Below are 11,419 nucleotides of genomic sequence, written 5' to 3'. Positions count from 1 at the left end.
ACAACCTCTTAGGCGATAATACCCTAATTAATTGCATACCTCGATAAGATTTGCCTATAGCGCTAAGCGTGAAGTATTAGCTACTCGCTGTGAAACTTTAGTCACAGTTGTCGATCAATCCACAACGATGGCGCACGGTGTAATCGCATTAACGTTGGCACTGCTAACACTGGGTTATGCCCAGGTTAATGCTAACATATTCCAGCAGACATTCAAGCAACTGCATCAGGAGCCACCGGTGCCAGCAAATCAGAATCGTGCCGATGAGGTGCAAACATTGTGGATCGAACAGCAGTTGGATCACTTCGATGATGCCGAAACTCGCACCTGGCAAATGGTAATGAATCATGCATTGCATAATCATTGAAAGACTACTAAGAATACGTAACTTTTAATTGCAGCGCTACATGCTGAACGATGTGTTCTTCGAGGCTGGCGGACCGCTGTTCATTTTCCTTGGTGGCGAGTGGGCTATTTCGACAGGATACGTTACTGGCGGCCACATGTACGACATGGCCAAGGAGCACAAAGGACTTTTGGCCTACACAGAACATCGATACTATGGCGAAAGCAAGCCACTGCCGTAAGTTGTAATCAAGAGAGATTAGATTGATTTTGAGTTAAAAATACTTGTTGCTCTACAGTGACTTGTCCAATGAGAACATCCAGTACTTGCATGTGAAGCAAGCGCTGGCTGATTTGGCGCATTTCATACGCACTAAGAAGGCAACCTATGAGGGTTTGAGTGACTCCAAAGTCATCATTGTGGGCGGCTCCTACTCGGCCACCATGGTCACCTGGTTCAAGAAGACGTATCCCGATTTGGCCACCGGTGGTTGGGCATCCAGTGCACCACTTTTTGCCAAGGTCAACTTTGTAGGTAAGTACAAATATTGCATTGCTTTTGACAACTTATTTACGCTTAAATTTTCTTAGAATACAAGGAGATTACGGGTCAGTCTATTGCCTTGATGGGCGGCTCTGCCTGCTACAATCGTATTCAGAATGGTATTGCTGAGTTGGAGACAATGCTTGCCACAAAACGTGGTGGCGAGGTGAAGGCGCTACTCAAACTGTGCGAAAAGTTCGATGTGTACAGCGATCTGGATGTCTGGACACTGTTCAGTGAAATCTCTGATATCTTTGCAGGTGTTGTGCAGACACACAAGTGAGCTTAGAATTAAATAGTTGTAGACTTTGCTTAATTTGAATTTTATGAATATTCTAGTGCTGGCCAAATTGAGGGCGTTTGTCAGACAATCTTGTCGGAGAGCAGCGATTTGATTGGCCTCAGCAAGTATTTGTTGACTGTATTTGCTCAAAGCGGTGGCAATTGCTACGATCTCAGTTATGATGCCATACTTGCGCCACTTCTGGAGTCCAGATACACGGGCAACATCAGTGAGTAGTTATTAGTATTCACGCGCTATTCATTTACTTATTCGAAGTACATTTTTGCAGTGCGTCAATGGATCTATCAGACTTGCAATGAGTATGGTTGGTATCAAACTTCAGGTTCAGCTGCTCAACCCTTTGGCACCAAGTTCCCTGTCACTTACTATACCACAATGTGTGCCGATGTTTATGGTTTGCAGTACAGCAATTCATTCATTGGCGACAAAGTGGCAGAAACTAACGAATACTTTGGTGGGCTTGAACCGAATGTGGAGAATGTTTACATCACTCACGGCCAATTGGATCCCTGGCGAGCTATGGGCATCCAAAACGAAACTCAGGCCACCATCTTACCAGGTGAAGATTGAGAAAGTAATTAACTATTTGAAATTACTAAATATATGCAATATTTCAGAGTATGCTCACTGCAAGGACTTTGGTTCGATCAGCGCCAGCGACTCCAGCGAAATGCGTGCTTCAAAGGAACGTGTCGCTGAATTGGTGCGTCAATGGTTAAATTGAAGTTTGCTACATCTATTTTAGTAATTGTGTTTAGCGATAATGATTATCTATAAATGTGTGTATTTATGACTGCAATAAACGGATCATGTGGAAATTTTGAAACATTTTACAGGCTTCCTAGCTATATGGAAATACCCCGATTTTCTTTTGAGCAGATATGCTGCATGGATTAAGGCACAGTTCTCTCTACTCGTGGCAACAAAGTAATTGAATCTCTCGTAAATACTAGGAAATATTAGTAGCAATCATGGCATATCATAAATTCAAGATAGAGGTTTTCTAAAAAGCCCACCTTATCAGTGCTTGCTTATCGCATAGTGAATTTATAGCCATCTTTTTTGGCCATCGATATATTGCGATCGCGAGACAGCCTTTAAAACTACCTGTTGACCAATTGAGAATTTCATTTACGTCGAGCAATGCTGGCAATAAAGTTGGTCAGTCTGGCGCTGCTGGTTTTGGCCAGTCAAAGCAATGCCCTCAAGTGGAAGAAAGATGTGCCTGTTCTTGTGAAAACTCTAAAGGATTTGCATCGTGGTCCGCCACAGCAGGTTGTGATGAATCGTGCCACGGTCGAAGAGAAATGGATTACCCAACCACTGGATCACTTTGATGAAACCAACACGGGCACCTATCAAATGGTAAGCACATTTAAGGGAATTGCTAAAGGAATAGTGAATTAATTTCGGTTGATTGCAGCGCTATTTGGTCAACGATGAATTCCAAACAGAAGGTAGTCCCATCTTCATATTTTTGGGCGGCGAATGGGAAGCCTCATCTGGCATGATTCTGCAGGGTCACTGGTACGACATGGCCAAGGAGCACCAAGGTCTGCTGCTCTACACCGAACATCGTTACTACGGCCAGAGCGTTCCCACCAGGTAAGCATGTTAACACTCTATCCAATCATCCATTATTAATCTGTTTCCTTGCAGCGATATGTCCACCGAAAGCCTGCAGTATCTGCATGTGAAGCAAGCTCTGGCTGATGTGGCTCAATTTATTACCACCATCAAGGCGGAGAATCCTCAGTTGACCAACTCAAAGGTGGTGCTTAGCGGTGGCTCCTATTCGGCAACCATGGTTGTGTGGTTCAAGCGTCTCTATCCCGACTTGGTTGTGGGTGGCTGGGCATCGAGTGCTCCTCTGCTGGCTAAGGTTGATTTCAGCGAGTACAAGGAAGTTGTGGGAGAAGCATTCAAGCAATTGGGTGGCCAACAGTGCTACGATCGCATACAGAAGGGAATCAATGATCTGGAGCAGATGTTTGTCAACAATAGTGCTCAGGCACATGCGATGCTGCGTCTTTGCAGTGATTTCGATCATAACAACGATCTCGATAAGTGGAGTTTGTTTGGCAGCATTTCCAATATTTTCTCCGGCGTCGCGCAATATCAAACGTAGGTTCAAATATTATATATCGCCTGTATTTTCCTCTTTTTACCAATTTTTTATATATATTGACAGAACTGGCGACATTGAGTATTATTGTGACTTTCTGCTGAGCTTTGATGATGACGCGGCGGCCATTGCCAACTTTGCCTATTGGGCCTGGAACTATCCAAGCTGTATTGATGCACGCTATCAGAGCACTGTAGACTATTATCTGTGGGGCATTGACAACTTTGACGCGTGTAAGTTGTTAACATTGCCTCTTAACTGATTACTAGCTGATTTTATATAATTTGTTATGCTTTTAGCTCGACCATGGTATTATCAGACCTGCAATGAGTATGGCTGGTATCAGTCATCAACTTCGAACAATCAGCCGTTTGGCAATAACTTCCCTGCCACACTCTACATTGAACTCTGCAAGGATGTCTTTAGCTCGAAGTATGCTAGCTCGCAAATTGTGAGCAACACTGCCCAGACCAATGAGGACTTTGGTGGCATGAACCCCGAAGTGGAGAACATTTACATGACTCACGGAGGTCTCGATCCCTGGAACCCCATTGGTCATGGCGTTGCCGAGGGTGCCACGGTCATTACTGGTGCCTCCCATTGTGCTGACTTCAGTTCAATCTCCGCTATCGACACCCAAGAAATGCGTGCTTCCAAGGAACGTATTGCGGAATTAGTGCGACAATGGTTAGCCTAAACGTTGTTAACAATTCTCAGCTATTTCAGTCATAATTCACAGATAAGCCAAATAAAGAGTGTAAACTTGTGAAAATGTGCTGATAAAAGCTTCTTCTTTTTATAGAAAACGAGTGTACAGGAATTTACAAAGAAACACTCACTTAGCCTAAACTTATGCAATGCATAATTCAAGATATTTCAGACGATTTTTTATTTCTAGTTTTTAAAAGCATCAATGATATTTATCATTAGAGCTATAAAGTCAAATAATTGCTTTATACCCGAATAGCACAGGGAAATTGATGGACAACTCAATTTTTTTTCCAAATTATGTCTTAATATTTCTGTAATTTAATTTAGTTAAGGACGTATCACCGTCTTTCTTTCAATTCAGTTACAGTTGGGTAGAAGTTGTTACCATTTAAATTCAAGGTGAAAAATGTGGCATACTTCGACTATCGTCTTATATTCATTTTATTTTTATTCAATTGAATCATTCTTTATTCCTCTTATCCTCTATCTATCTATTAATAAATCAACCGCGATGAGCAGAGTGCACTTCAAAGATAAGTTCCCTTTAATGGCCTAAGCTTTATTTATTGCGCAGGTTCCACTTATAGATAATTATTTCACATGTAGCTAAACAGTGATGACAGTATAATAGTTGAGGGGCAAAAAACTTTTGTTTACTTCTAATTAAACCGAATTAAATGGTCAACACTCAACGATTACAAAGGTAAATGAGTCAAGTTCGCATTACACTATTTAACAAGGTAGTCAAATAATAAATCCTTATTAATTATATTATTTTTGTATTTGGTGTATTGATTGCTAGAAAATATACCAGATTGTCAAAGCAACTAACATTCGACTGCAGAAGACCTTTATAAAATAATTTCTTAAAAGAACTTCAACAATTTTTAGATGATCACAACCGAATTTCCAGGAGTCATAAAGACTGTAGATATCACTGAATATATCAAAAATTAAAATACGCTAGTTATTTGATTTTTTCGAATTGCGGGGGAGACGTTGGAATGGCAAATATAGAAAACAAACTTGACAGACGGACATTCTGTTGAGTTTTAGAACACCCTACAAAATATTTAGAACGCGGAACTTTCCTTAGGAGTCATTTAACTTCTTATCTATGTGAAACAAATAAAAATGCATTATGTCGGTAAAACAATGCATTAGTAGGGCATTTAAGACAACATGATGTAACACGTGACTTATACAGCCCAAGCTTTTATCAGCATGATTGGAGGGCTTAACACAAAATTAAATGCCAATATTTGCGCATTACTTAACGCCTATCAATTTTGCAATCTATCCAAGAATATTTTGAATAAATAGTCCGCTTATTGGGCTAGGAAATCATTCGACAAATTGTCAACAACCAAACAAGATGAAGTATACTCTAATTCTAGTTCTAGCGCTAGTAGCGCCTCTAGCTTATTCAGCTAGTCTGCCAAAGCCTGAAATTCCTGCCTTCATTCAATCCTTGAAGGACCTTCAGCGTGGTCCACCGCGAGAGCCCATCACCAAGCGTGTCAATGCGGAGACTCGTTGGATCACTCAGAAACTGGACAACTTTGACGATGACAATGAGGCAACATGGGAAGACGTAAGATTGCATATAACTTTTAATTAATGAACTAGAATCACACCAAAAAAAATATCCTTAGCGCATTATAATTAATGAAGACAATTTCGTGGATGGATCTCCCATATTCATTTACCTTGGTGGCGAATGGATTATTAAGCCCGAGGATATAGCCTCAGGGCTTCTGGCAGACGTCGCTAAGGAACATAACGGTACCATTCTCACCACAGAACATCGATTCTTTGGCGAGAGTATCCCCATTAAGTACGATAACTCAAACACTTTCCCATTTCCAGCATTAATTAACCCCTTAACGAACCCTTTAGACCCCTGTCCACAGAAAACCTTAGCAAGTATCAAAATGTGAAGCAAGCCTTGGCCGATGTGGTGAATGTTATTAAGGTTCTTAAGGAGGAGGATAAGTACAAGGATTCGAAGGTTGTTGTTCAAGGATGTTCTTACTCTGCAACCATGGCAACTTGGCTCAAGAAATTGTATCCCGATGTCATTGTTGGTAGTTGGGCATCCAGTGCTCCCCCTTGAAGCCAAGGTTAACTTTAGAGGTATGTATACCTATCGTAAGAATCTATGACTCCAACCGTTCACATACGATTCTTTTGCAGAGTTCATGAAAGTTGTTGGGCAAGCCTACAGAGAACTGGGAGGAGACTATTGCTACGACATCATTGACAACGCCACATCCTATTATGAAAATTTGTTTTACAATGGAGAGGGAGCGCAAGCTAAGAAAGAATTAAATCTTTGCAGTAACTTCGACGAGGATGACGAACAAGATCAGTGGCAATACTTCAGTACTGTAGCGAACGTTTTCGCTAACATCGCTCAATACCAGAAGTAACTATAACATAACATAAATATTAATTTGCTAAATTTCCTCTAAACTTGTTTTCTCCTTGAAGACCCGAGAACTATGACTTGGCCCAGTACTGTTCCGTCCTGCGTAGCTTCAGTGACAACGATTATGTAGCCTTGTCTAAATTTGTGCAATGGCGTCTCGGATATCCTGCTTGTGTCAACACCAGATACCAAGGAGCTGTTAACTACTACTTGTGGTCGAAGGACAACTACGATGGCGATGGTCTGGCTTGGACGTTCCAAACTTGCAGTGAATTTGGCTGGTTCCAGTCCTCTGGTAGTCGCAGTCAACCGTTTGGCACTAATTTCCCAGTCACCCTTTATACCGACATTTGTGAGGATGTTTTCGGATCTGACTATACTGAGGCTAAGATTCGGGCCCTAATCAAGGAAACAAATGCTGACTTTGGTGGCATCGAGAGCGTTGAGAATGTTTATTTCACCCAGGGTGGTTTGGATCCATGGGCCAAGGTTGGAGCTGGTGTGGCACAAGGAGCCACCATTATTCCACAAGCTTCTCACTGCTCTGATCTGGGTTCAATTAGTGCGTCGGACAGTGCAGCCTTGCGAGCCTCTAAGGAACGCGTATCTGAACTAATTGCCCAGTGGCTTGCATAAGATTAAATTTCTCATCCATATATTGTTAATACTTTGTTCATTTTTAATTTCTATTATTATGATTTATTAAATAAATATCGAACATTCATTTGTGTTATATCAAGTGCTTGTCGTTAAAAAGAAGTTAATAATCTATCAATTCATTTCAATGGGCCAATTGACAACCATTTCAATTGAAGTGCAAGTCGACTTATAAGGTTTTTGACCTGCTGATTAACTAATGTAATTCAACTATCCAGATTTGTATAACAATAATTAAGATGTTAATATACGCTCGACATAAAAATTTGTATTAGAAATAATCTCGATATGTTAATCACATCAATATTTATAGTATTTTTTAAAGCGGTCAGATCGATTACCAGATAATTATTAGAAGCTTTCTTTGTCAAGAATGTCAAGTGCAATACTTTATTTTGTTACACACAGGACGGGTTTACCATTAAAATAGCTATATAAATTTGCGTGATTCATTGTTCAATTTGGACGGACCGATAGAATAACCGATGAGCATATGTAGCTTTATCGTCTCGGTTGTTGACGCTGATCAAGTTTATGTAATGTGGTCAGAGATGACCATACCCTTTCATAGGTAGTGGTTTTTAAAAAACGAATAGAGACATAATTTTAAAGGCAGGCTCGTGATCGTACATTCAAAATTAATTATAGTCAGCATGATTTCTGAAAATTTAGCGATCAGATAAAAGTTATGTAAGAAATAATATGTATATAGCAAAAAGCTGTTATTGTCGCATCGTATTTGCTTTGATTGACACCGTGGTATACATATATGGTACCTTATAATATATCTTGAATGTTGATCTACCAAAATTAATATTTGATATTGAATTTAAGTATTTTTTCGGTATTAGGTAGCAAGTATGACAACATCAACCTAACTCCAGTGTAGCTTTCTTGTTTGTTTATACCACATTTGTTTAAAATTGTTTATAATTAAATTCGCTTACGATTATGAATATTTTCGTTTAAATTTTGATATATGTCAAAGAAATACAGTTATGTTCCTAAATTGTATATCTATATAGAACAAACTCGAAAGTACAAAAATTTCCAATAATCACCATAACGAGGGTTCTTTAAACAAGTACCCTTCGAAAGGGTCTCAGATTTATAAGTTCCACTTATTGATAACCACTTCAAATCAAGTTAAACAATAACTGTGTAATAGCTGAGGGGGCAAGAACCTTTCGATTGCCATTAGTCGACCAAAATCAAATGGGCAATATGTAATGATTATAGAGGCAATTTGTAGAAGTGTGCATTACACTATTTAACATTCGATCAGAATTATTAATTATTTACAAAATAGGAAATAACTTTGTTTTGATTTTTTATAGAGTTTAAAAAGATTGTCATTAGTTTTTTATTTGTGTCATATTAAAAAATGTCAATGTACACCTGCGATGTTTAATAAATTAATGAATTATAAAATATTATGTATGTGAGTATTTCTTTCAGATTACTTTTACTTATAGCTGAAGGCCTTCGCTGCCCTTGCTTTACCAATAGCGTTAGTATTAATTTTAATTATAACTAACCTTTTAAATAAATAATACTTTTACTTATAACTTTAGATATTGGTTACAAACGCAATATTTGTTCAAAATAAATTTTATTTTCATCGAAACATAAGGAGCCGAAACCATATGGATATGCATATCCTTTTTGACGCGACTAGTGAAATTATTAATTTATGAGCGGATTTTCTGCTCGGGACATGTTGAATTATAGTCAAATCTCTTCTATATTAGAATTTTTTAAAAGCAAATATATTAACCTTTAAGCATTACAATTCGCTATATTATACCATATGGTATCATGTAAAAAGCATTTACAAATAAAAATAATATTATATAAAATATTCCTTTGAAGTAGAATGATTTCCAATCTATGTTTAACCAATAAAAATGCATTATGTCAGAATTGTAATGCATTAGTGCATCTCAGACAACGTGATGTAACACGTGACTTACACAACCCAAGCTTTTATCAGCATTATATGAGGACTTAAGACAAAATTTATTGCCAATATTTGCACATTACTTCACTGCTATCAGTAGCTGCAATCTATTAAAGAACATTTTAAATAAATAGGCCACCTACCGGGGTAAAAAATCATTCGACAAATTGTCAACAACCAAAGAAGATGAAGTTTACTTTAGTCCTACTTTTGCGCTAGTAGCGCCTCTAGCTTATTCAGCTAGTCTTCCAAAAAGAAGTTCCTGACTTTATTAAATCCCTGAAGGACCTTCAGCGTGGCCCTCCTAGGCAGGCCACCACCAGGAAATCCCATGTTAAGACTCGCTGGATCACCCAGAAACTGGACAACTTTGATGAAGCCAATAATGCGACCTGGCAAGACGTAAGATTAAATAATTAATGATTTAACCAACAAAACTAAAATCCCAGAAAAAATATATTTAGCGCATTCTGATTAACGAGCGCCACTTCGTGGAGGGATCTCCGATATTCATTTACCTCGGTGGCGAATGGGTAATACAACCTGGAGATATAGAAAATGTACATCTGGCAGACATCGCAAAGGAACACAAGGGCACCATTCTCACCACAGAACATCGGTTCTTTGGCGAGAGTATTCCAATTAAGTACAATAACTCAAACTCTTTTTAGTTCTAGCATTAATTAACCCCTTCACGCTCCTTTTAGACCCCTGTCCACAGAAAACCTTAGCAAGTATCAAAATGTGAAGCAAGCCTTGGCCGATGTGGTGAATGTTATTAAGGTTCTTAAGGAGGAGGATAAGTACAAGGATTCGAAGGTCGTTGTTCAAGGATGTTCCTACTCTGCAACCATGGCAACTTGGCTCAAGAAATTGTATCCCGATGTCATTGTGGGCAGTTGGGCATCCAGTGCTCCCCTTGAAGCCAAGGTGAACTTTAGAGGTGTGTAAATTAATCATAAGAAATATATAACTATTCACATTCATGTATGTATTTTTCAGATTTTATGAAAGTTGTTGGAGAAGCCTACAGAGAGCTAGGAGGAGACTATTGCTACAACATCATTGACAATGCGACCTCCTATTTTGAAAATTTATTCTATAACGGACAAGGAGCCCAGGCCAAAAAGAATTAAATCTCTGCAGTGATTTTGACGAGAATGACGAAAGAGATCAGTGGCAATACTTTAGCACTGTTGCGAATGTTTTCGCAAACCTCGCTCAATACCAGAAGTAACTATAGGTGTTTTACAACCCACTTTTCTCTAACGGTTATTTTCTCTATTTAGTCCTCAAAACAAAGACTTGTCCAACTACTGTTCGAATCTTCGTAACTTCAGTGATAATGATTATGAAGCTTTGTCTAAATTTGTGCAATGGCGACTTGAAAATCCGGAGTGTGTCAGCACTAAATACCAGGACGCTGTCGATTACTACGTGTGGTCGAAGGACAACTACGACGGGATGGTCTGGCTTGGACGTTCCAGACATGCAGTGAATTTGGCTGGTTCCAGTCCTCTGGTAGTCGTAATCAACCATTTGGTACTAATTTCCCAGTCACCCTTTACACCGACATTTGTGAAGCTGTCTTCGGATCTGACTACAGTGAGGCTAAAATTCGGAACCTAATCAAGGAGACAAATGCTGATTTTGGTGGCATCGAGAGCGTTGAGGACGTTTACTTCACGCAGGGTGGTTTGGATCCCTGGGCCAAGGTTGGAGCTGGTGTGGCACAAGGAGCCACCATTATTCCACAAGCTGCTCACTGCTCTGATCTGGGTTCGATAAGCGCCTCGGACAGTGCAGCTCTGCGCGCCTCTAAAGAGCGTGTATCTGAACTTATTGCTCAGTGGCTTGCATAAGATCGAATTCCCCATATATTGTTAATATAAGCGTTTTTTCATTATTATTAAAATCTATTAAATATACTTGTTAAAAAAAAACAATTATCAAGCAGTCAATTGTATTACATGAAGTGCGCGTCGTTAAAATAAGGGTAATTATCTAGCAATTGATTTCAATAGGCCAATTGACAACTCTATTTCTTGAAGTGGAAGACGGTATAGTCCCGATAACTTGCATATTATTAAATCTAAATTCATTGAAGGTATTTAAAATAGTTATTAAATGTTGAAAGCTAACACAATAAGACTGAAAAAATAAAGATATATTAAATACATTGTTATACCCGCTACCTAAAGGTTACAAGGGTATTATAACTTTATGTATGAACACAGGTGTCGGAGTCTATAAGAGACATAGCTATAATTGTGCTTTAAAGTATTTGTTGTTTTTGTCACCATATCATGTTTGTTTTATATTACTGACACGTCCAAATTTAT

At 38.9% G+C, this 11,419-nt stretch overlaps 4 protein-coding genes and 1 pseudogene across 5 annotated transcripts in view; 4 read left to right on the top strand and 1 right to left on the bottom strand.

The window, feature by feature from the left end:
* The window catches only part of LOC133835671 (chromatin-remodeling ATPase INO80), a 53,518-nt gene that overhangs the window by 19,436 nt on the left and 22,663 nt on the right, over positions 1-11,419 (bottom strand). The gene's annotated exons all lie outside the window — the stretch shown is intronic.
* LOC133837198 (putative serine protease K12H4.7) lies at positions 90-2,019 on the top strand. Its single transcript, XM_062267875.1, has 7 exons — positions 90-337; positions 402-583; positions 645-880; positions 937-1,168; positions 1,229-1,401; positions 1,462-1,752; positions 1,811-2,019. Exons 1-7 carry the CDS (start codon positions 128-130, stop codon positions 1,915-1,917), a joined length of 1,431 nt encoding a protein of 476 aa, XP_062123859.1. The 5' UTR covers positions 90-127; the 3' UTR covers positions 1,918-2,019.
* LOC133837197 (putative serine protease K12H4.7) lies at positions 2,317-4,092 on the top strand. Its single transcript, XM_062267874.1, has 5 exons — positions 2,317-2,558; positions 2,617-2,798; positions 2,853-3,317; positions 3,385-3,551; positions 3,618-4,092. Exons 1-5 carry the CDS (start codon positions 2,337-2,339, stop codon positions 4,013-4,015), a joined length of 1,434 nt encoding a protein of 477 aa, XP_062123858.1. The 5' UTR covers positions 2,317-2,336; the 3' UTR covers positions 4,016-4,092.
* LOC133837874 (putative serine protease K12H4.7) lies at positions 5,378-7,219 on the top strand. Its single transcript, XM_062268782.1, is given in 6 exon segments — positions 5,378-5,623; positions 5,685-5,866; positions 5,929-6,136; positions 6,138-6,165; positions 6,226-6,457; positions 6,523-7,219. Coding segments are annotated over 6 exon segments (1,443 nt in total). The 5' UTR covers positions 5,378-5,404; the 3' UTR covers positions 7,097-7,219.
* Positions 9,264-10,954, top strand: LOC133837875 (putative serine protease K12H4.7; annotated as a pseudogene).

The sequence above is a fragment of the Drosophila sulfurigaster genome, chromosome 2R (genome assembly GCF_023558435.1).
Source record: "Drosophila sulfurigaster albostrigata strain 15112-1811.04 chromosome 2R, ASM2355843v2, whole genome shotgun sequence".
NCBI lineage: Eukaryota > Metazoa > Arthropoda > Insecta > Diptera > Drosophilidae > Drosophila > Drosophila sulfurigaster.
This window is presented reverse-complemented; position numbering and strand designations above follow the sequence as displayed.

Coding starts and splice junctions, on each gene's coding strand:
- LOC133837198 (XM_062267875.1), top strand. CDS start 128: ATGGCGCACGGTGTAATCGCATTAACGTTGGCACTGCTAACACTGGGT. Junction 584..644: donor GGCGAAAGCAAGCCACTGCC/GTAAGTTGTAAT, acceptor GTTGCTCTACAG/TGACTTGTCCAATGAGAACA. Junction 881..936: donor TGCCAAGGTCAACTTTGTAG/GTAAGTACAAAT, acceptor AAATTTTCTTAG/AATACAAGGAGATTACGGGT.
- LOC133837197 (XM_062267874.1), top strand. CDS start 2,337: ATGCTGGCAATAAAGTTGGTCAGTCTGGCGCTGCTGGTTTTGGCCAGT. Junction 3,318..3,384: donor GGCGTCGCGCAATATCAAAC/GTAGGTTCAAAT, acceptor ATATATTGACAG/AACTGGCGACATTGAGTATT. Junction 3,552..3,617: donor CATTGACAACTTTGACGCGT/GTAAGTTGTTAA, acceptor TTATGCTTTTAG/CTCGACCATGGTATTATCAG.